We start from the raw sequence: 24660 nt of genomic DNA, 5'->3' as shown, positions 1-24660 counted from the left end.
AGTAGGCAGAGAAGGGGCCCCTCTGTCATCCCACTGCTTCCCGCCATTTTGTGGTGCCACTGATTTGTCATAGCAGCCTGGGGCTTAATGAAGACCCTCCATGTCTGCTATTAAAGAAAATCTCTCAGCATGTTTGCAATGTAATCCGAGAGCAGCATGATGTAGAAGCAGAGACCCCGATTCCAGCGATGCATCACTTACTGGGCTGCTTGCTGCAGTTTTGATAGAACCACAGTTTTCTCTGCTGGAGATCTAGCAGTTCTCAAATGCTGAGGCTCAGTGTAACCTCGCCCACACCACTGATTGCCTCTTGCATCTATGCACTCTCAGCAAGCTACCAATCAATTGTGGGGGCAGGGTCACACCGATTACCTGGACTGACCTGCATGTGAGACCTAGTCCTGTAGTGATAATCTCTTGCTGATAAAACACTTGATTGCATTGACACTGTAGCACATTGCCCAGTAAGTGTCATCCCTGGAATCAGGGTCTCGGCCCTACATTATACTGCTCTAAGATTAGATAGCAAAAACCTACTTACTACTTACAACTTCCCTTTAAGCCTTTCCACAGGCCAACTGGTAGTATCGCAGACTACTGTACTAGTAATCAAATGGTAGGAGGTTTAAATCCCCTAATTATTTAAAATATACCGTACTATATTATTTTTAGCTTACTAAATGTGAAAAGGTGTTTTCATTGTTATCTAATCTTTTTGTTAAAATATAAGTGTGTGTATGTATATATATATATATATATATATATATATATATATATATATATATATATATATATATATATATATATATATATATATATACACACATACACACACACACACACAACCATTTTTCTTAATAAAGAAACAAAAAAAAACAAATATTATAAATAGATTTTATTTTACCATATCCAGAAACAAACAAAGTGAATATATCACAATATTGATCCCGCAAAAAGTAAAAAAAGAAAATTGAATTGTTTTTTGTTAGTTTATTTACACCCCCACCCATAAAAAAAAATATTTGAACTAATCTATGAACACCAAAAAGGTATCATAAAAATTACAGCTGAATAAACAAGCTCTCATACAGATCCACAGAAGAGAAAAAAAACAAATATGGGTCTCAGACAAAAGTGACAGAAGTCTTGTTTTATTTGATTATGGTCAGTACGATACTACTTTCAAGTAGACTTGTAGGGTCAATTATACGGTACTTTCCAAGTGATGGACGCAAAGACAAATCCCAAATAATGATGGTGTTTTTTTTTTTCTTTTTTTTTTTTTTTGGGGGGGGGGGTGGGGGGGGGGGGGGGGAGGGTTCACATCATAGATGTTTATTTTCTTTTTCTATGCAGTATATAATAAATTTGATCAAGTCCAGTAAGAATATTTCTGAAATCCTACCTGTTCACGTTTCTTTTTACTACTTCTGCGGAAAAAGTTGAAGAATCCTTTTTCATCATTCTGTTTTGTGTCTACGTTCAGACAAGACTCTGAAAATATGAATGGACAATATAACTTCTATAAATATATAACATAAATATAAAATCTGAAATGATATCAGAATTCGACTTAAAAACAAAACAATAGATAAATAAAAGTTATATGTAGTAAAATATTTTGCTACTGCACTAATATTTAAGCCAGAATACTTGCCTTGTAAAGGCGGTGGCCTTATCTCTGTTGGAGATGTAGCTGGAATGAATTAAAGATATAGGTTTTTCATAAATGCATTAAAAAGTAAAAAAAAAAAAAAAATCATTAAGCGAGTTTCTAAATCAAGTTTAGTAAGGGGATTATCCTTTTTCACTAATCTTCTGCCCAAAAGTTTAGTTAAAAGCCGCAATTTTTTATTTTTATTAATTTTTTTAGAAAAAGGCATACAATGCAATGAGTAAAACCTATAGAGTCTGAAACTCGTTTGCATTCATTTTTAAATAATTTGTGATGTTGGAGCTGCGACTTTTTTTTTTTTTGTACAAATAAAATTACGGCTTTTAACAGAATAACCCAATGCTGGATCTCACTCGTTTCTACGATTTCTTGTAGCTGACTTGTTTCCCGCTCTAATTATTGCATGCTCAGTTAGGTGTGAAAAAAACAAAACATCTGTGATTTAATTACCCTTCCCTGGTCCAGCTCTACCTAGATCTCCTACCTAGACACCCCTGCAGCCGAACACGGAGATCAGTGGCTCACACACCACCTACATCAGCAGATTTGTGATTGGCTGCAGCGTTCTAGAAGGGATATTACCACTGCGGTCAAAAAAAAAAAAAGCAGTGACAGTGTTTAGCCAAGGAAGGATAAGTAAAGCACATTTTGTTGTTTAACACCTCACTTAGCCTGCTGACAGAAGGTTGAGGAAAGAGGATAAGATTGTCTCTGCACTGCCTGCAAGTCAGTTTATAGCTCAATGCTTTTGCAAAAATGTAAGGAATCCATCAGAGCGCTTGCTCTTGAATGATCTCTGCTCCCCACTCCCTTTTGTAAATCATAGAGATAGAAGCCAAGGAGGGGGTTGGACACAGATCTAAAGAGTGGAGAGAAGAGCAAGTACAAACAATATCTGGAAGGGTAAAGAAAACAGGCTATAGAAAAGTAGGAAAGGATTGCAGGATAGAAGCTGTGCTAATAATGAATGTAAGCAAAGACTATATTACTGGAAGAGACACTCCAAGAAAAAAAAATCTCAGACTCTCAGACTCAGGTCCAAAAAGACCAATCGGGTCATAAGGCTCTGCAATTTTCACACAAAGCAAATCAAACCATGTCCCCAACTAGAAATTCACCTTACCCTTGTAAAAGAATCTGGTAGATTCTGACACTTTTGGGTGGGTCCTAATGAGTCTCTTTATTTTCACTCACAAAGTGTCAATTCCCTTCAAATAAGGTGCAAGAATGGAGGGTGCAATACCCAGACGGCAAGGATTGAGGCTATGTGCACACGTTCTGGATTTTTCACGTTCTTTTTCGCCATAAAAACACATCCATTAAGCATCATATTAATAGAATGCAATCCGCAATTTTTGTGCACATGTTGCAGGGGGGTTTTTTTCACAAAAAAAACGCATCACGGTAAAAAAACGCAACATGTTCATTAATTTTGCGGATTATTTGCGGATTTCCCGTTATTTAATGCATTGGGAAGTTCCGGAAAAAAAACATGAAAAATCCACATAAAAATGCACAAAAAATGTGAGAAAAACAAATGCGGAATTCCTGCGGAAAAAGTCCGGTTTTGTTAAGGAAATTTCTGCAAAGAATCCTGACGTGTGCACATAGCCTTAAAGCGAACCTGTCAGCAGGATTTTGCTAAGGAAACTACAGACACTGTCACTATGGAGTTGTTAAACTGATTAAAATGATACCTGGGGTGAAGAAATCCTTGGCCTGTGGACAGGTCTTTCCTTGGTTTCTCTGGCTTAAGGTACCTTCACATTAAGCGACGCTGCAGCGATAGCGACAACGATGCCGATCGCTGCAGCGTCGCTGTTTGATCGCTGGAGAGCTGTCACACAGACCGCTCTCCAGCGACCAACGATGCCGAGGCCCCCGGGTAACCAGGGTAAACATCGGGTTGCTAAGCGCAGGGCCGCGCTTAGTAACCCGATGTTTACCCTGGTTACCAGCGTAAAATGTAAAAAAAACAAACACTACATACTTACATTCGCGTCCCCCGGCGTCCGCTTCCTGCACTGACTGAGCGCCGGCCCTAACAGCAGAGCGGTGATGTCACCGCTGTGCTGTACTTTCACTTTACGGCGCTCAGTCAGTGTGGGAAGCGGACGCCGGGGGATGCGAAGGTGAGTATGTACTGTTTGGTTTTTTTTACATTTTACGCTGGTAACCAGGGTAAACATCAGGTTACTAAGCGCGGCCCTGCGCTTAGTAACCCGATGTTTACCCTGGTTACCAGTGTAAAACATCGCTGGTATCGTTGCTTTTGGTGTCAAACACGACGATACACGCCGGTCTGACGACCAAATAAAGTTCTGAACTTTGTTCAACGACCAGCGATATCACAGCAGGATCCTGATCGCTGCTGCGTGTCAAACTAAACGATATCGCTAACCAGGACGCTGCAACGTCACGGATCGCTAGCGATATCGTTTAGTGTGAAGGTACCTTTAGAGCAGGAAGATAAGACTCTGCCTACAGTCCCGCCCCGGAGGAGGAGGGGCATTTCATTAAATGAAAACGTCTAACAAGGATTACACAAGAACCACAAGACGGAATTCTTCACCCCAGGTAACATTTTAATCAGTTTAACACTGCCAACATGACAATGCCTGTAGTTTATATAGCAAAATCCTACTGAGAGGTTTGCTTTAACTAGATGATGTTCATAAGAGGCTGTCACTCCTGGGACTTGGTGTTCGAGGGGCCCAATATCATAAATTGTACCTGGTACCTGAAGGGCAAAGGCATAAATCTAGAGTTGAACAAACAGATTTGCAGAACACTTGTCCAGCAACCTCTTCAGTAGTCCATGGTCACCAGACCAGAGACCCATGATGCTTTCATCTTATGGACCTCTTCTGATTTGTACTCCCAGGGTAACAGTATCGTTATGGCCCAACGCACTCATGATGGCTCACTAATCAGAAAAGGCACTGGGGATTGCGGCAGGTAGGACGTCTCTGGACTGGTCCCGATGGACAGTAGACGCGGCCATTGGACCATAGCCCTGGGAATCTTTTTGCTCAACTGTACACACATGTCAAGGAAGAGGATCATTTTGTTCTTTGCACTGGTAGTTTCTGGTCCCCAGTTCAAATCTGTAAATGGACCACCTAAGTTGCGCCTCAGAAACCTCTTTATTGCTTTAGTGGATTTATGAGGCAAGCTACCCCAAATTTGCACACATTCCAAATCATGGCCCTTTACCTTTGCTGTGATCCAGTGCGTACAGTTCCTTTAGGCCAAGCTCGTTAAGAGATCTTGTGATATCCAGATGCTTTTGGGATTGATAATCTTGAAGTAACACTGTAGACCGGGGATCAAATTCACACTTTTGACAAATGGAGGGAATGAGATCCTCAAGTGGGAGAAACGGGCTGACTCTCATGACGGTCTTCTGAGTTCTTTTGTAGTTAATAACCACTCTTATAGTTTGCTGAAGGGGGGAAAAGAAAAAAAAATGATAAAAAAGTCATTCCTGACTCTATACATTTCCAGAAATTCAAGGTCTATATAATCTAATTGCTGGAGAACTTTCTTTAGAAACTAATGATCATTTGGAAGACGCACGACCATTAGAGCCGATCCCCAAAAGAACTTTACATCCTCAACCAATGGCAATATCATAGACCGTAAAAACACAGCTTAAAAAGCAACCAACAAACTAGGAAGTAGCACTCAATGCCAGGCAGCAGCTACAAAAGCTAACAATATCGGACACTTTACTGACTCTTACAAATTTGCATTTGTGCTGTGCACTTAAATACAGATACACTTCTACCTTTAGGGCAAATACAGAGATTATTTCCATGGTCAAATAGTCTATATAAAAAGTTCAGTATAACTTTGGAGGAAACAGGGAACTGATATTTACTGCAGATGCCAATACCGCTAAACAGGATTTAGTCTGTGAAAGTTGTTCCGTAAGCTCAAAATGGTCATACACCTTATGTAACGATTGGGCAAACAAGCTCTCTCACCCAAGTCCTAGATACACATGCACGCTCAGCTGAGTGTGCACGTGTCTTCATTGGGAAGATTGGAGTAAGCTGGTGCCAGACATTTCTGGAGAAAGCCTATCTCCCGGGTAAACAAAAGACTTTGTAATTCAACATACCTAAACATATTTTTTACCCTGTCGGAGGGCAGTCCGAAGACCCCCAGACTAAATAGATTGCTGGTGGGTTGGGATGGCTTTATTCTAATGTGTGGGGACCTTAAACTACGGCTTTGATGACGGACACAGAATTAAGTGATAAATGTCTGGGGGTCTCATGACAGCAACTGCCGCTAATCAGGATAGGTAGTAAGTGTAGATATTGGTTTATCCCCTATAACTTGGGCATTCTGGTATAGTAAATGTGGCAGCACATTTGGGTACATTATGTCTAAAATATGCAACATAAGCAAAATAGTGAAGCTATTTGTAGCCTGTGTGTTCATCATTTTACTAGCCACATTCAGCAGAAAACCACATGATGATTACCCTACGGCTCCCCACATGACTGTGGGCTAAAAAAAACACCACACGCAGATACAGTCAGCCTGAGCACTCACCTCCGGCACAATTGGACCAGGCTTTTTATTTTTCTCATCCAGATTTTTGGACTTGAGCACAACCCTCTCCACATCCAGCATGCCGATGGGTGTGTTGGGTTTAAACTTGAGTTGCGCGTTATCGGCCGAAATGAGATCTATCGTGTAGGCGGATGGGTTTAGCCGGTACTGTCCGCAGAGGAAGACAAGCAGGTCCATCATGGGTTTACTGCACAAGGACAAGAAGACACATGCAAACATGTAAATGTGCATAGTGCACAACACAGGACTTAAAGGGAATGTGTCAGAAAAATATGGATGATGTATAGAGGTACAAATTAAATATGAGGAAGTCAGAGAACTGATTTATAGAAATGGCAAACAGTATAATATTAGGTAACTGCTGAAAAATGGGCGCTCTTCTGCCGTAAGGAAAATTTAACTCTTCGGCTTTCATTAAAAGACTATTCTCTATGGCTATTACAACATGCTGGGAGTTGTAGTTCAGTTTAGTGACTAAATACTTACTTACTGTTCCAAACATACCGTAATTGTCTTGAACCAAAGACCCTAAAAACACCAACCTGCCATGAACAATGGTTGCTGCGAGTCTGTCCCCAGGAAGAACCACCTTTAGTTCAATGTCCCGATCAATATTTTCTTTTTGGTCCATGTTATAGTGGACGGCGTCTGCCGAATCAAATGACGGTGAATTGTCCGAGTACCTGGCTTCCCCAGGTGGAGGAGGAGCCTTGCCTTTGGCCTTTTTCCTGCAAAGACAAAAATACAATGTTGAGACATACCATGTACGGTAATATAAAATTGGACATACAGTAAATATTTGAAAAATTACATTGACAGTCAGAAGCTTCTCATCCAGCCAAATCAGATCTCGTGCTTTACACTACTGAAGGGCAAACACCTCGAAACACGTCTGCAAACAGTATCTGGTTTGACTTGTATTAAAGCTCATTAAAGGGTTAATATTGACTTTTAGGATTGCTGCTTCCAGTAGGTGGCCCAAGAGGGAAGCTCCTTCTAGCAGCAATCTTTTCTCATGAGGAATCTACACTCCTCATTGTTGAAATTGCAGCACCAAGAAAGAAAAGTTGTCAAATTATGGAAATCACAGGATGGATAGACATGCCCATGATATGCAACTGATGAATAATTGAAGTCAATTTAAAAAAATAAAAAACCATCTTCAATTATTCAGCATGGAGAATGAGCTCCACGTGCAGAAGTTCCTGCACTTACAGCTTTGGCTACCATCAATAAAAAGTTATAAATGGTTGTCTGAGGAATGGCACGCTGAATGCACTTAGGAAAAGCCGGATTACTCACCGGTAATGCTCTTTTAATGAGTCCACGACAGCACCCCACATGAGAGAGAGGGATCCGCCCATAGGAACAGGAAACCTACAGAATAAAAGGAGGCGGTCCCCTCTCCTCCTCAGTTTAGTTTACAGAGTATAAAAAGGGAACCGCAAAAGCTTTAGTATTAATTCTTATACAGCAAAATATCTTAAAAACTCTATACAACCATTATTTGTGAATTAAAGAAAGGGCTGTGCATAATCAGGGAGGGTTGTAAATGGGTGCTGTCGTGGACTCATTAAAAGAGCATTACCGGTGAGTAATCCGGCTTTTTACCCTTCGCCACGACAGCACCCCACATGAGAGACTTTCAGAGAGTCATTACTCGGGTGGGATTACTGTACTAAGCACAGCTCTACCAAAGGTCAAATCAGAAGATGAAGATAGATCAAGTCTATAATGGTTGTAAAAGGTAGAAGGTGTAGACCAAGTTGCGGCCTTACATATTAGATGGATCGGGACATCCGCTTGTTCCGCCCAGGAGGAAGCCATGGCTCGTGTTGAGTGCGCTTTAATACCCACTGGAGGAATCTCGCCTTTCGATGTATAGGCCAAGCAGATAGCATCTCTGATCCACCGAGATATGGTAGCTCTCGTGACCCCATGTCCTTTCTTGTGGCCCTGAAAGGAGATAAACAGAGCCCTACTCTCCCTCCATGCTTGACACCTTTCTATATAAGTCAGGATGGCTCTTCTGACATCTAAGGTGTGGAACTTCTGTTGTTCAGGGGTTACAGGAGAATCAAAGAAGGAAGGGAGAAATATTTCCTGTGACCTGTGGTAGGTGGATGCTACCTTAGGGAGGTATGAGGGGTCTGGTTTTAGGACTATTCGGTCATGGAATATCAGTAAGAATGGTGGGTCTACTGATAGGGCCTGGATGTCACTAACACGTCTGGCTGAGGTCAGAGCTACCAAGAGGGCTACCTTATATGTGAGGACATTTAGAGGTATAGAATCTAGAGGCTCAAATGGGGAGCTGGTTAAGGCCTCTAGCACTAGATTTAAATCCCACGGAGGTAGACGGGGAATATGTACTGGGTTACTGCGTTCACAAGACTTAATGAATCTGGAGACCCATCTATCAGCGGCTATATTATATCCATATAAGGCTCCTAACGCTGATATCTGGACTCTTAAGGTGTTCACTGATAGTCCTAATTCTCTACCTTTTTGTAGGAATTCTAGAATAGGTGTTATCGGAACCTGTTTAGTGAATGGTACTGTATGAAAGTCTAAGAATTTTTTCCATACCCTGCTATATATCAGGGTTGTAGATTTTTTCCTACTTAGTAGCAGGGTGTTTACTAGTTGTTCTGAGAAACCCCTTGAAGTTAATAATTGCCGCTCAAGTTCCACGCCGTCAAGTGAAGCCCTTTCACTTGCGGGTGGAAAAACGGCCCTTGGAACAGTAGTTCCTTGTCCAATGGAAGAATCCATGGATCGGATAGACACATGGTCTGGAGGCAGGAGAACCACGGTCTTTTTGGCCAGAAGGGTGCAATGAGGATTACCCTTGCTTGCTCCCTCCTGATCTTCCTGATCACTAGCGGAATTAGAGACATCGGAGGAAAGGCGTATGCCAGTTTGAAGTTCCAAGGATGGTGTAGAGAGTCCAGCATGTCTGGATGATCCATGGAGTTCAGAGAAGCGAATCTTTCTACCTGTCTGTTGCCTCTTGTGGCAAATAGATCTATCTGAGGCACTCCCCATGCTTTCGTTATTAGTCTGAACACGGCTCTGTTTAAGGACCATTCTCCCTGGCGTAGCTTGTTTCGGCTGAGGTAGTCCGCTTTGGTATTCTCTATTCCTCTGATGTGTAGGGCTGTTAGGGATGCAAGATGAGTCTCTGCAAATTGGAAGATATCCCCTGCGATGGTCATCAGACTTCCTGACCGTGTACCGCCCTGGCGGTTTACATAGGCCACTGTGGTGGAGTTGTCTGAGAAAACTCTTACATCTGCTCCTTGGATCTGTGGAAGAAAATAATTTAAGGCTTTCCCTACTGCTGTTAACTCTTTCCAATTTGACGAACATGATGATTCTGACTGATTCCAGGTATCCTGGACTACATCATCCTCCATATGTGCACCCCATCCCGTAGGGCTGGCGTCTGTAGTAATTATTTTGGATGGATCTATTATCCATGGTACACCCCCTGAAAGGTGTCCCATATCTAGCCACCAAGATAGAGATTCTATGACATCTCTAGAGAGAGTTAGTTTACTCTCTAGGTGTCCTTCCCGTCCCTGGGCTGACAGTACTTCGTACTGTAATTGGCGGGTATGGAATTGAGCCCATGGTACAGCCGGGATACATGAGGACAATGATCCCAGTAAGGACATAGCCTTCCTTAGTGTCATGTAGGGGTTTTTTATCGCTTCTGACACCTTTGACTGTATAGTCCTTTTCTTTGAATGCGGGAGGAAGCTTTTTTGACTTACTGAGTCTAGCTGGATCCCTAGAAACATTTGAGTAGTGTCTGGATTCAGCCTGGACTTTTCGAAGTTGATAATCCAGCCCAACTCCTGCAGGGATGAGATTGTGTTAGACAACCGCAATTTACATTGAGCCACAGAATTCCCTATTACTAGAAAGTCATCCAGGTAGGGTATTATTAAAGTGTCCCGTTGGCGTAAATGAGCCATTACCTCTAACATCACCTTTGTAAAAATGCGGGGGGCCATAGAAAGCCCAAATGGCATTGCTACATATTGGAAGTGACGAACCTGTCCCTCCAGGATGACCGCTACTCTTAGATACTGCTGGTGTTCGGCATGTATAGGAAGGTGATAGTAAGCATCTTTTAGGTCTATCCCGGCCATGACACACCTAGGGAACAAAAGCTTGATGGTAGAACTAATGGATTCCATTTTGAAAGTGTGGTTACGTAAAAAGGAATTTAGTTTTTTGAGGTTTATGATAGTTCTGAATGAACCATCTGGTTTATTGATCAAGAATAAAGGGGAATAGAACCCCCTCCCTTCTTGATCCCGGGGAACTTCTATCAATACTTTTTTAGATAGAAGCGATAGGATCTCTGATTCCAGAGCTTCTTGTTGTTGTTGACCTCTCGGAGATGTTACAATAAAAGAATCCCAAGGGATTCTATCAAATTCTAATTTTAATCCATTCCCAATAATGTCCAGAATCCAAGGACTAGATGTTATTAATTTCCATTTAGCAGCGAAATATTTCAATCTACCGCCCACTTCATAATTAACGGTACTTGTTACGTCTTGGGTTATAGGATCCGGAAAACAGAGCACCTTTTTGTTTTGGATCCTTTGCCTCCCAGCGCTCCCTTTGCTCAGTGGGTTTATTCCTGGTGAAGGGGCGTCTCCTGAAAGCTCTCCTGTAAGAGGGAAGGTACTGGTTAGGGAAGCCTTTCTTCCGCTCTCCTGCTTTATTTAAGAGCTCATCCAGAGCTTTCCCGAATAGGAACTCACCCTGGCAGGGGATCGCACAAAGTTTTGCTTTGGCCTGTGCGTCCCCTTTCCAGTTCTTCAACCAGAGTGCTCGCCGGGCTGTGTTTACTAGGCCGGCTGACCTGGCTGTTAGGCGTAGCGAATCCACCGAGGCATCGGCTAGGAATGCTACTGCATCTTTCATTAGAGGGATTTTCGACAGAATTGTATTTCTGGAAGCTCCACTTCTAATTTGTTCCTCCAGCTGCTCCGTCCATACTAGCAGTGACCTTGCAGTACAGGTGCTAGAGATGGCTGGTCTGAATGCCCCCGTATTAGCCTCCCATGACCTTTTAAGCAAGGCTTTTGCTTTCCGGTCTAACGGATCAGTTAGCGTCCCTGAGTCCTCCACAGGCAAGACCGACTGTTTAGAAGTTGAAGCCACTGCAGCATCAACTTTTGGTACCTTTTGCCAGGAATTAAGTTCTTCATCACTGAAGGGGTAGCGTCTTTTAGCAGAGGATGGTAAAAAACCTCTTGTATGTTGTTTCTCCCACTCTTTTTTAACCAGCTCCTTAATTGTGGGTATGGCGGGGAAGGACCTTCGTTTTCTTTGTCCTAACCCCGCGAACATGATGTCCTGCGCTGACTTCTTTCCCTTCTCATCTGGGCACCCCATCGTGCTCCTGACGGCTTTAATTAAACTGTCTACACTGCTATTTGGTAGACAAAGCCCTCCTTCATATTCCGATGAACTTGGCTGGGACTCCTCTTCATCAGAGGATTTTTGCACTACCTCTGACTCCGAGCTTACTGGAGATCGGGACCTGCTGGGCTGGCGGGTACTGGTGCTACTTGTATGGGCCAGACCTTGCATCTCTTCCCGAATTATGGCTCTAACGTCAGATGGAGTCATTACGTTTTCTTGCCGTAATGTCAGTACGATGCACTCTGCACATAACCTCTTAGTATATGAGTCCGGGAGGGGTTGCAAGCATAAGGCACATTCTCTGTGTTTGGTTTTATGTGTCCTTTTCTTAGTCTAGAGGAAGGGGATATAGGAGGAACATATATCAGCATATGGGAAGAGACTCTTTTAAAACTCACCCAGTGAAGCTGACAGGTACCGGTTCTGGAGGCGGATTCTTAGCTGAAAGACCTTTCTGTTTGGTGGCAGATCGCTTTTCCTGGGATCGATCTCCACTTTTAGTGCTGCTCCTGGCGCTTGTCTCCTTACTGGGAGACTGCTCTGTTGCAGACAAGTGCGCTACATCGGCCGGTGAAGCCATACTTACACACACCGGCCGACGCTAGTGCTGCACTTTTGAATCTGGCGCCGAATCTCCTGCCTCCCCGGACCCAACCCGGAAGTGCTCCAGCGACTTCCGGGTTAGACGCGCCGCTCCTCCTTACCATGCGGCGGCTGCTGGATAAGAAGCCGGCCGCTGAGCGCGCGCGTCCTCATGGATCCGGGCGGCCCAGCGGCACCGAACCCGGACCATGGCGATGAACAGACGAGGGGGGAGGCTGCAAACAGTGGCTCCCCCGCCGCTGCCTCTGGTACCGCAGCCCCTGCCGTTCCACCAGAGACTGACGCAGGCGGGTGCATGGCCCAGGAATCCTTTTTGGACTGCAGGTACTTCGGGGTTCCCATAGAAACAGGAAACCTAAACTGAGGAGGAGAGGGGACCGCCTCCTTTTATTCTGTAGGTTTCCTGTTCCTATGGGCGGATCCCTCTCTCTCATGTGGGGTGCTGTCGTGGCGAAGGGTAAAAAAATCATAAAGATGCGCTGCTGGCAGCTGCCTCTGTAATTGCCGACCAATGAGGTCTCAGATGTGTTCAATGGGAGATAAGTCCGGAGACGCTGCAGGCGATGGTTGCACATTTAGGCTTAACAGGCTGCGCACAATAGCACAAGCCACCTGCAGCCTGGCGTTGTCACGTCGAAAAACGACTCCTGGGACTCTTTGGAGAAATGGCCACATGACTGGATCCACGATTGATCCATTCTGTAATGCAAGTGAAATTCGACCTCACAGACCAACCCTAAAGAATCAATCAATGTCTACACAAAAACATCAGAAGGCGCATGCACAACAGTGGGCTATGCGCCAGATGTCTAGCAGGTGTTCCACTCACCTCATGTGAAAGTGTCACAAGAGCAGTTTTTCACACAGTCCAAGGCCAGGCGCAAGTTGTTTGTGCCACTGTGAACAACCTGCATGGTCTAAACATGCTACCATTGTCTGCAGCGGCTCTGGTCTTGTCCCCATGTCTGTATAACATTGGTCGGCCATTGCACTGGGAGCTGCCAGCAGTGGATCTTGATGATTTCCGTGCCCAAGTACATTCAATGAGACAGAACAATCCTCAGAGAACCATTAATAACCTCACTGATAGCAGACAAGGTGTGTAAGCGCAGGCATTTCTGCATCTGGTGTTCATACTTCATACTGAATAAAGCGAGATGTTTGGAAAAAAAATGTTGTTTCCATTGTTGAATCATTTACAGCTCATTACCATGGCTGTCAATCCAGTGATTTTCAGAATTCCACACATTTTCCTTCTTTTTTACCTGGTGTAAATACCGATGTTCTCCTGAATCCAGTGATGCTTTTCTTTTTTGTTCCCGCTCCTCTCCATTCCGGAGTTTTGGCCTTGTTTTTATCATTAGGTAAATCTAGTCTCTTTAAGCAACTGGGTGAGGTCCTCAAGAAACTCCCCCATGGGGAACAGTTGAAGAGAACAACCACTTGACTAACAAGACTACATTTACACGCAAGGAAGAGAGGTATATCTCAGGAATGAAGGGGTGCAGGAACAAAAAAAATACCACCAGACTCAGGAGAAAAGGACTTAGACCAGGTAAAGAAAAATTGCTTAATTACGGAAAAAAAAAAGTGTGTTAACTCATTCCTCTAAAGATATTTGTGAATATTTTTTGTTGTTTTTAAAGCAATCAACATCCATAAGAAAAACATAAAATTAATTAACATCTACAGGTACATTTCATGAACAGAAAGCAGCATAAAATCTAGAGAAAAAGCTTTGATTCCACTTTATGAACCCAAAATAGCAGATAACGGCGGAGGAATAACATTTTACAATGCCCTTTGGCTCGGGTTCACATGTTAGTAATTTGTGCACGGCAAAATTACTTGTTAGTTGAGGTTTAGGTCATGTTTAATGAAGGGAAGAAAAGGGGGAAGGAAAAAAAAACAAACCATCAAGTGATTTGGATCATTTCCAACCAAGTGGATGCGCTTCGAGTAAAGAGATCAGAATTTGTAATGTGATTTAAAGCAGTCACTTGATGTGCAGTGATCAGAAGCAAAGGGAACAACCACCCTTATAAATGGCATCTCTTAACCTCCGGGAAGAGGGATTTCATCTTTACGCAACACTTTGTCTCATGCAGTACAGCTGAGCAGTGCACAGCAGAATGGTTTTCTGGGCAATTGGCGGGAGTATAGGGAGCTGGACCCCCCCGATTTGCAAGATATATTCGGAAAGGAAAAGATATTAAAGAGGTTGTCCACGTCCTAGACAACCCAGTTTTACAACATAAGTACACCATAGTACAACATAGTACAACATAGTACAACATAGTACAACATAGTGACCTTCCTATTGGGCTGATGCACGCAGACTTCCCACGTACGAGTGTCAGACAAGCAAAATAAGTTAAAGGACAGCAACACAATAGTAGCCCCTGATTAGCTGTAGGGCTCACGTGGCATAGCAATGTCACACGAATTCCGGGAAAAACACGTCGCTGACATCCCTGGAAAGTTGCCGATGCAGGAGGTGAGTTTGTGTCATTAGAAAAAAAAATAAAAAATGCAGAGACAGTAGGATATGAAACCCATTCATTTTTGTGATTTTCCTAAGTAAGTGCTAAAGTAAACAATGTCCTACCAATGTGCTAAGTAAACAATGCCCGACCAATGCAAGTTTCCTCTGCTGTTTTTACATTTGCAATTGTGCATTTGTTCATGATCTCATATAACCTTAGTTCATGGTTGCACTTCATACAGGAATCCAGCTTTTTTCGTTCAGAATGGTCACTATAATTTTCAGACGTACAAAAAAATAAAAAAAATTCTCCTAAATAATCTGATCAAATTGGCCTTTTTTTAATCCCCAAAAAAGTTTTATGGTGTCACATACGTCTTGCATTGATGGCCTTATACCTTGTACCGTTCATGTTTACAAGGTGGAAACAAAGCTGAATTTTATGATCCTCTTTGTTTGTTTGTTTTACTACCAAAAGATCAGGTTTTGGCTACAGAAAAAAAAACAGTACAAAAGCAATGTGTGAACATAGCCGAAATATTTTTCCAAATTAACAAAAGAATGGTTTGTCAGAAGATCAAAGTTTTGGAAAAGCCCACTCATGAATTCTATTGATAATCTGTGTATGACCTGAAGAGGATGCTATACACAGATATAAAGATACTGCAAGGAAGAGTGGGAAAAGATTGCCAATTCTAGATGTGCCATGCCGATAGACTCCGACTAAAAAAAGACTGAATGCTTCAAAGCAGACTTAAAAAAAAGTATTTGTTTATTTATGCAACAACATCATTTTAGTTCTTAAGCTTGCCTTTTTCACCTGAAAAGATTTCAGTTTATTTTTCGATTGAATTGTACAGATCATAGGTGCCATTAAAAGTGGAAAAAGTACTGAAATGACTTTCGTTTTTTACAGGACAAAAACCTGGCATTTTAAAAGGGGCGTGTAGACTTTATATTCGCTGTATACACAAATGCAAAATTGCAAACCTGCTGTCAAAAGAGGAAAAAAACAGCCCAAAGAGGAAGAAAAAAACCTCCCATTATTTTGTAAGTACTGGAATAATACTGTGCAGTGTTCCCGACACCTTGTAAAACCACAATACACCTTCAGGCAATTGGCAGGATCAGAAATCCGGTTTCTTTGACTTGATCCCCAATAGTCCTGCTTGATTTCCTTCCTGAAAACAAAAGTCCTCTTTTGTCTCAAAGCTACCGTAGACATTCATTTTAGCAGAGCTCCAATACACGTCTACGGCCATTCAGGTCTATAGCCTAGTGGTTATATCTATATACCTCTGTTCATTGCACACAAAGGCGGCAAGCCCAGAGATAATACCCTGCAACCGGATCTGAAACGGATTCCTTTAAGCCTCTTGTAGCCACTGATAGTATAGGACGCCTTTTTCCTGGCATAATGGAGGTGAAAGGCATGATCCTTATAGAGCCACAAACAAGCTACAAAGCACGATGTTGCGCTACATGTCGCCTATGTGCACTATTTCTCTTCAGCACCACCGCAGGAGAAATGAAGAATTACACTGCGCTTATTTACATCAAGGGACCGGAATAAACCAGGACAGAACTGAGCGAGAGAAGCTCTTCATCACTGCTCGCCACTATAACAGTATCCAGAACAGAGACAGTCACTCTCTATTATCCACGAATTACCCAATACACTACATAAAAGAAATGACTTTTGTAAGCCAGACAACCCCTATAAAATCCCTTTTAGCTGTGTTACTTCCCATAGTACTAGGTATCTATAACTGCTTTTATGGTGAAATAATAGTATTCTGTGAACTCAGCCAGAAAGTGCAATGATAGGCAAAGAAATTACATTTTTTTTTGTCTTTTTACAATGAGGCACTACATGTATGTATAGGCCCTTCTTCAGTAATAAAGCATTTAAAAGGGTGGTCGGAAGTTCACAGTGATTTTCCTCCTGAATTCCTATCTATTTAATGCCATAATATAAACTATTTTCTAATATACTTGAATTAAAATTATCTACCCTTCCCTAATAACACTTGTCACGATAATGTGAATATGCCATGCTTGAGTATCTACCTAACATTACAAGACACATGCTGCGGGCCATTCCGACCCCCCCTCTTCTCACTCTGCCTGTTGTCTGTGTGTGTGCAATCCAAAACCCCTCATTTTCCCTCCCACCAAAAGAATTTTTATAGCTCTATGCTGGGCAGACAATTCTCCCTAGACTCCTCATTCCCCCCTCCCATCGAATACTGGCCAAAACTGGTACTTTCTTTGTTGAGATTATTTGTTCTATTAATGTGATATATAGTGGCACCGATCCGGGCTAGGGATATAAGAATTATACATTCCACATGTTCATCGATAGAGCTATCACTCACTGAAAGCGCTAGTAGCTAAACGCAACTAGTGCAAAGAATAGATTTCTCCTTAAGCGGTTCATGTACATGTAAGTACGCCGTGCTTACACTTAAAAGAATAGCCCTGACGTGTCGCACCTTGTGATCCAGGTGTATTCCGGATACAAGATTTCTACAACGAGCTAGGCATAAAAAAGTTTTCCTAAGGCTAAGTAAAGGTAAGGTTTCAGCCCCTAAGGGTATGTGTCCACGTTCAGGAAACGCTGCGTTTTTGACGCTGCGTTTTTCCGCAGCGTCAAAAACGCAGCGTCCAGATGTTACAGCATAGTGGAGGGGATTTCATTTAATCCCGACTCCACTATGCGTTAAAAAACGCATGCATTTTTGCCGCGAAAACGCATGCGCGGTGCGTTTTTTCAAAACGCAGCATGTTGCTACAATGAGCAAAACACGCAGGCACACCGCAGGTGACCTGCCAGTGACCTCAGGTGCAGTTTTGGGCAGGATTTTACTTGCATAAAATCCTGACCAAAGCCTGAAGCAAGCCTGAACGTGGACACATACCCTAAGTGATGTCACCGCAAGGGGAGTGCCTGGAGGCTAAGAAACAAGTAGTGAAGCGAGCAGTCTTCTGAAGTAATTTGTCCGGGATCCAGCTGCTGTACAGATGCCTGATATGCATCTTGATGTGTCCCCTGAGCACATGGGCAACCAGGAGATGAAATGATCTGAATGCTATGTGTTTTTTGAACTTTAATCCCATTTTATTTGTAATTGTATTGTACACATGATTGTGTCTTGTTTATAATATCTTTTTTATACCTTGTAAACACTGCCTACCTTTTTTTTGGGAGTAAAATATAAAATTACTAGCTTGTCTCTCCATGCTCTAAATGAACTGTTGCGTCTTCTGAAGTGAATTACGCTACTGATTGGGTTGGTTCCGGACCAGTCAATACTTTGAAAATCGGAGCTGGTGGCAGCATATTTTGTTCTGTGCAATCGGGCGTCTTTTCAGCGACCGGCGGCGTTAATAATTACCGTTCCCGCCTGTGTGGGAGTAGTTATATCACCCTCGCTGCAGCGTGCCACATAGCAGGCAGCCTTTCTGGCGACTAATTACCCTAGGTGCAGTACCCTGACTGACCTGAGGGTAAGGGAGGTGCCAGAGAGCCGCAAGTTCCAAACCGGAACTGGGAAGTGGGATATAGATAAATCCCCTTCAGAAGGAACCAGGGGCAACCAAACAACTCTGCTTCGTGACAAATTGGTGTGAGTGGTGGGGATGATAAAGGTATCTTCCCCGTGAAGAGTGACAGATTGGTGGGATCCCGGTGGGATCCATGACAACACTAACTGCATTTCTATATTTTTCTCCCCACTTCCTTTTTGATGACGATTCGCTTGAAAATCCCAGTTATTGCTGGGATACTGAAATGAAGCGTCATCAGGGGCAGTGGCTGCAGTCACTGGAGCAGCCTATGCTCCCTCCTTGAAACAAAGCGTCATCAGTGACTGGGCTAGTCCTTGCATGCTGTGCACAATGACAGCGCACTCATTGTTACCTGCTCAGATTAGCAGTAAGGAGAAGGCAATAGAGCACATGGTAAGAATACCCAGCATGCAGAGACCAACACAGTCACTGGTCTCTGCACGTTGGGTATTCTGACAAGGCTCTGTTGTCAGCTCATTACCGCTGATCTTAACCGGAAACAGAGAGTGCACTGTCATTGTGCAGATCGCACAGTGCACATCACATACAAACTAGCCCAGCTCTGAAACAAGCGTCACTGATGACGCTTCATTTTAAGTGGGGGAAGGTGCTGTAGCAGTCCTTATGACACTTCATTTGTGTATCACAGTGTGCAGTGGCATTCTCAAACGAAGTGTCATCAGAAAGGAAGTGAAAAAAAAAATAAATAGCAAAGCATTTAGGTATTGTACATAGGGAATTTATAATTCAAGTATATTGGAAATTAGTTTAATTATGCCTCTAAATAAATAAGCATTTACGAGGAAAATCACTTTGGACTTCAGACCATCCATTTATCACAACCGTTCACCTTGGCACTGAAAAATGACCACATATTTTTCAATGTATAGTCACCCTACTTGGTGCCCTCTGTTGTCTCCTCTGCTAGGACAGACGTTCCGATCCTCCTGTATGCAGGATGGCCACTGCAGAGGCAAAGGGGAACACAGTGGTAAATTAAATCTAGGTCTTACCTGCCATTCCTGTGCTGTATAGGCAGGGTTCAGACTTACCACTGCTCCCTATATCCTACTGTGGTGGCCATCTCAGATGCGGAAGTACCGGAACGTTGGTCTCAGCAGAGGAGGCATAGGGCAACCAGTAGGGTGATTATTCACGACAAATGCATAGTCCCTATTCAGTTCCAGGTTAGAAGGCCGCATTAAGGCTCATCTTCATTAATATAATAGATACAACCCGTCTCCAATAGAAGAAAAAAAAAAAAAAAAAAGGTACAGATGTGTATACTGTGTTCATTTATACTCTATTGACATACTCGCCTACATTATTACAACACATACATAGACAGGCCCATATTACATACACACAATACATTAATTTATATATACATAGACGGACCAACTAGAGTCTATCAGAAAAAAACCTGACATTGTAATAGGGATGTGTAGACTTTTTATATCCACTGTACACACACAGGTCTATCTGCACTAAAACAATACACATGTACATACAAACATACATAAATACACAGGTCCAAAGTTATTTATACCATACACACATATATATGCCTAACATTTATAAAGATACATTTATTGACCGGTCCGGTCCATCTTCATTTATGCACTGCATAGACACACAGATCCATTTTCACTAATACATTACACACAGATCGACACACAGATCGACACACAGATCGACACACAGATCGACACACAGATCTTCACAGGGGCGACATGCCACTGGTGCAGCCAGGGTCTAAGAGGTAAGGGGGCCCATATACTGTTCTAGAACATTTGTCCGCCCCTGCGTCTCTACTTGCGCGCAAATACATAGATAGTACACCATATTCATTTATACATTACACAGACGGCATAAGTGAGACAAATAAGGTTATTATAAATCAAATTACAAATATATACTAAGGCAATAGGATGGGAAAGGTTTTCCTGAGAACCACATAAAAACAACAGACACTGACAGCTTTCCAAAAGATCAATTGAAGAAGGATGATTTTTAATGTTCAAAAGCCAAGTTCTTATAAGAAAAAAAAAACAAAAAAAAAAAAAACACAACACATCACATGGTTGAAATCTGTCTCGACTCTCACTTATAGACTATCTGCGGGCATTTTAAATCCCACGTTTTACCACTTAAAGCACTAGTAAAAATAAAAAAATATATATATAAAATTCGAATTGAAAACATATTGTGATCCGGCTCGCGGTTTATATAGATGGTTAAATGGTGCCTACTTTACAATCATAAAAATATTTTGCATTCCAGTTAAAATGTACCAAGACCAAAGTACAGTAGACGCGACACTGAGTCACATGGCCCTACGCTGCGTGAGCCTAACACTTTTCCTTTTATATTGGTCTAAATTTATACCATTAAGTTGACGCCATCGCCCTCAGCAGACTTGCAAAATAAAGCTTGCTAGAATGCTACAGCCTGGCAGAACCTTGCCTTATATGTACTAGATTAAAGGTTTCTAAAATATGAAAATAGTAACAGTATGGAGACCTTTGAATACAAGAAAGCACATTTTAGGGCATGATCACATCACAGAAGACAGACGCTACCGAACATCATAGTGAACCCATTGTTAAATTGTGACTTAAGAACATGTCATTCTCAGGGAATGCTATAGATATTCAGAGCCCTATATTCAGGGGTTAAAAATGTTTTATGTTGAACTGGACATATAAGATAATAGTGACTGCAGAGCAGAATAAAATGTTTTGTTTTTTTTTTTTTTGGTCTCTCTATTGTGGAGATATTAGCAATCAAAACAGGCAGCAATAGTAAAGAGCGGACGTAATCAGATAAGGTATTATCCGAGCATGCTTGTGTGTGAACACAGTGTCTTCGGCGTGCTCGAAAAATATGTTTGAGTCCCCGCGGCTGCATGTCTCGCGGCTGCAAAACAGCTGAAAGACATGCAGGTGCTTGAATTCGAATATACGGTAATCTTCAACCAAGCCGAAGTCGCTCGGTTAGTACTCGAGCATGCTAGGATAATACCTTACTAGGCAGCAACACTCAAAAAGAAAGAACACCCCCCCACATTAGCTTAGAGCTGGTTTCTTAGTGTGTGAGATGTATTACAGACAGCTTTGATTTCCTGGTTTAACATTCTGTATGATTAGAACACTGATGACTCACAACTTTCATATAAAGTTCCTGTAGGGGATGGGCAGCACAGCTGAGTTTAGCTGTTTCACATTACAAACTGTTCTATGAGCTTTTCTCCTTTCATAGTACAGTCATCTCTGCTGTACTGTCTCTCTCCCCACACTGCCTTTCTGGGGATGTGTACTAATCACACGAATGTATGTTGTGCTCAGGAAAACCTGTAATCACTCTGAAGTGAGATCAGAGCAGGCAGTCATTACATCTCACACAGGAGTAAACCAAAACAGATGTAATGACAGCCTGCTCTGATCTCACTGCAGAGCAACTACAAGTTGTACACAACAGTCATAAGTGTGATACTGACACATCTTTGGACAAGAAGTGTGCGGCAGGGGCAGTACGGAAAAGTTGACCATGCTGTGGGAGGAGAATTGCTAATAGGGTTTGCAATGTGACACAGCTAAACCCAGCTGTGCTGTCCTTACCCTCAAAATGGACCTTGTATGAAAGGTCGAAGTGATCTGTGCTCCCATCATGCAGGATCATCAGAGCTATCTGTAATGCATCACACACATTGAGAAACTGTCTCTAGGCTATAGTGGTGGCGGCGAGTTCTTCTCTTCCCTGAGTGTAGCTGCCTGCTATATGATTTGTCAGCATCATACAGGGAGAAGTACAAGTTCCCAATGAAAACTGTCTGATAACACCCACTTTGAACTTAAAAATTAACTCATTGACTGCCAAATACTTTCATTACTAAATATGTCCACAAAAGGAGGCCAAATAAAAAAAAAATATATTATATATATATATATATATATATATATATATATATATATATATATATATATATATATATATATTTATTCCACTCTGCAGCCACTGATAAATCACGTGTCCACTTCAACAAGAAAGATTTGGTGAAAGATCAACGCCTTAATTATTTGCAAAGAGGACAAAAAAATATATCATACTGTGTATGCAGCTCCTATGCAAACCGGTGTGTCTTCATGGTTATAGATTACAAAGAAACTTTGTGTAGTCTCATCGTGCAGTCATATTCCCTAACGTCCTTTACTACAACCTAACATACTGTATATCCAATAGGTTAAGAGAAGTAGGGAACATATTTCAAGAACTACAGAATCAGACTACACGGGGTATAATATAATATTTTTGTGCATCTGATCGACAATGTTGAAGATAATTATTTAATCTAGGGTGGCACTTGATCACATGTAACTCGTGCCAAGACTTTATTATATCCCTTTGGTAACGAAAAAGTCACAAAACTTACTGTATGTTGCACGTCACCATTCTACTGCAATTACAAAGCAACAATATTGTAAAGTAATCATATGTAAAAAAAAATAACTGTCATTAATTTGTATCAAAATATGTCACAAATTGTACTTTTCTCAAAATTAGTGACTTTTTGCTCTTTTGCACCAGCCCTGACGCAAGTACAAAAAAAAAAAAAAAAAATTTGCATCATGGACCCGAAAGGGAAAAAAAAAAAAAAAAGGAAACTTTTTTGTACATGTGCCGTCACTGTGTTATAATTAATGAAAATTACATCCAAGAGCAGATGATGAGCTTAGAAAAAAAAATTGTTTGAGTGTAATCACATGCCCACATTGCCCTTTGACTTCCTGCAGTTTCACATCTATCACATGAAAACAGATTTATTTTTTATTTTTTTTAAATGTGGAGTTCAACTTCTTGTATAACTTCTTTAGCATTAGAAATATTGTAGCAGCTCATCTTTCAATATTCCCTGTTATAAGTGGACAATATTTCAGAAACACTTTCTTGCCAAGTAAAAAACAAAAGGAGCAAAAATAGTTAAAATAAAAGGGTTAAAAAAAAAAAAAAAAGTCTATGCATTAGGGTGAGGTCATGGCGGCAGAAAAAATAACATTTGAAGAAATATTAGTCAGGAATGTCACTCCAGACTGACTGTCTTTTAAGAACAACAGGGGGAAATGGTGGAGAAAGTTTTCCCCCCCGAGATAGCGTTATCCCAGCAAAGTTCACACAAACTGAAAGAAAAGACACAACTAATTGAATCTAATACAACTCCCTGCTTATTTTAGGAAACTTTTGTTTAGAAATGTTAAAATGGGCGTCCTCTGAATCACTCCTATTATTTGAAGTTATTTTTAGACGGGAAGAAAAAAAAACAAAAACTAAAAGATGCAAAGCAAGTTTAAAAAAGGATGTGTGAAATCTGTTCTGAAAGATGGTGATAAGTGCTGAAATGGAGAGGAAAAAAAAAAAAAGCGGGACTCGTCAGAGCTCAGAAAACTAATATTCTTGTCCAAGTACATAGGTGTACACAAGGGCCTCTGTATTTTAGGACAGTTTTACACATAGGCGTTATAAGGTCCAGATTGAGGCCACAGCTTCCAGACACAAACACAACCTTGTGATTCTAAGTGCATGTTATGTAAAACCTTGGGAGAGATCACCTGGTAAAATGTGGCGAGGAGTGGGGGGGGGGAAAGAAGAAGAAGAGGGACGGGAACCAAAATACGGTAAGTGGACAGGAACAAAAAAAAAAAAAAGAGGGACGGAATAAGAGGGCCAGAAAATTGAAAGGAAAAGGAAAAAAAATAGGAACAGAGAGAGTTGGAATGTAACTGAAAGAGAAAAAACAGGGAAGGCAAATATAAAAGGGAAAATAAATTCTTTGTTTACTTTATTTTTTAAATCACTTGTTTTTATTGATTTTTGTTCAAGAAATATCAAAACATCAAATAAAAAAAAAAAGAAAAAGGAATTAGTTTTTTTTGGGGGGAGGTCATCAGAAAAAAAAAAAAAATTAAGGCATTTTTCATTAGTGGCCTTACCGAAGTCACAAAAAAGTATAGATTTTGTAAGAAAAACCAGAGTCAAGAAATTTTGTAGTGAGTGTAGACATTGACTTCCTTAAAGGGAAGGAGCCACCAGTTTTCTTGTAGTTTGTTTTTTTGTGAAATTAAGCTTAAAATAGTAAATAAAATGTATTAATGCAATGTTTGCACTGTTTGCAAACATTTCTATATGAAAAATATTATATATTTTCTTACAAATATATATATTGACCACTAGGGGGAGCATTTTCCGTTTTAGACCTCAAGCAGCTATAGTAAGACTTACCAGCTTTACTGTT

The 24660-nt window shown here is 41.5% G+C and overlaps 1 protein-coding gene across 10 annotated transcripts in view; it reads right to left on the bottom strand.

The window, feature by feature from the left end:
* Window positions 1-24660, bottom strand: part of COBLL1 (cordon-bleu WH2 repeat protein like 1) — a 116486-nt gene that overhangs the window by 30948 nt on the left and 60878 nt on the right. For 8 of the 10 annotated variants that reach the window (XM_077272808.1, XM_077272810.1, XM_077272804.1 and 5 more), the window contains 5 exons: window positions 6805-6990; window positions 6242-6449; window positions 4892-5120; window positions 1658-1696; window positions 1406-1494 (listed from right to left, as the gene is read on the bottom strand). In XM_077272808.1, the coding sequence (XP_077128923.1) occupies window positions 1406-1494; window positions 1658-1696; window positions 4892-5120; window positions 6242-6449; window positions 6805-6990 (751 nt within the window). The remainder of the gene's footprint in view (window positions 1-1405; window positions 1495-1657; window positions 1697-4891; window positions 5121-6241; window positions 6450-6804; window positions 6991-24660) is intronic. The other 2 variants (XM_077272811.1, XM_077272813.1) reach the window with 1 other exon arrangement.

This window comes from Ranitomeya variabilis, chromosome 7, assembly GCF_051348905.1.
Source record: "Ranitomeya variabilis isolate aRanVar5 chromosome 7, aRanVar5.hap1, whole genome shotgun sequence".
Lineage (NCBI taxonomy): Eukaryota > Metazoa > Chordata > Amphibia > Anura > Dendrobatidae > Ranitomeya > Ranitomeya variabilis.
Note: the sequence above shows the minus strand (reverse complement) of the source record. Positions and strands in the feature narration are given on the sequence as shown.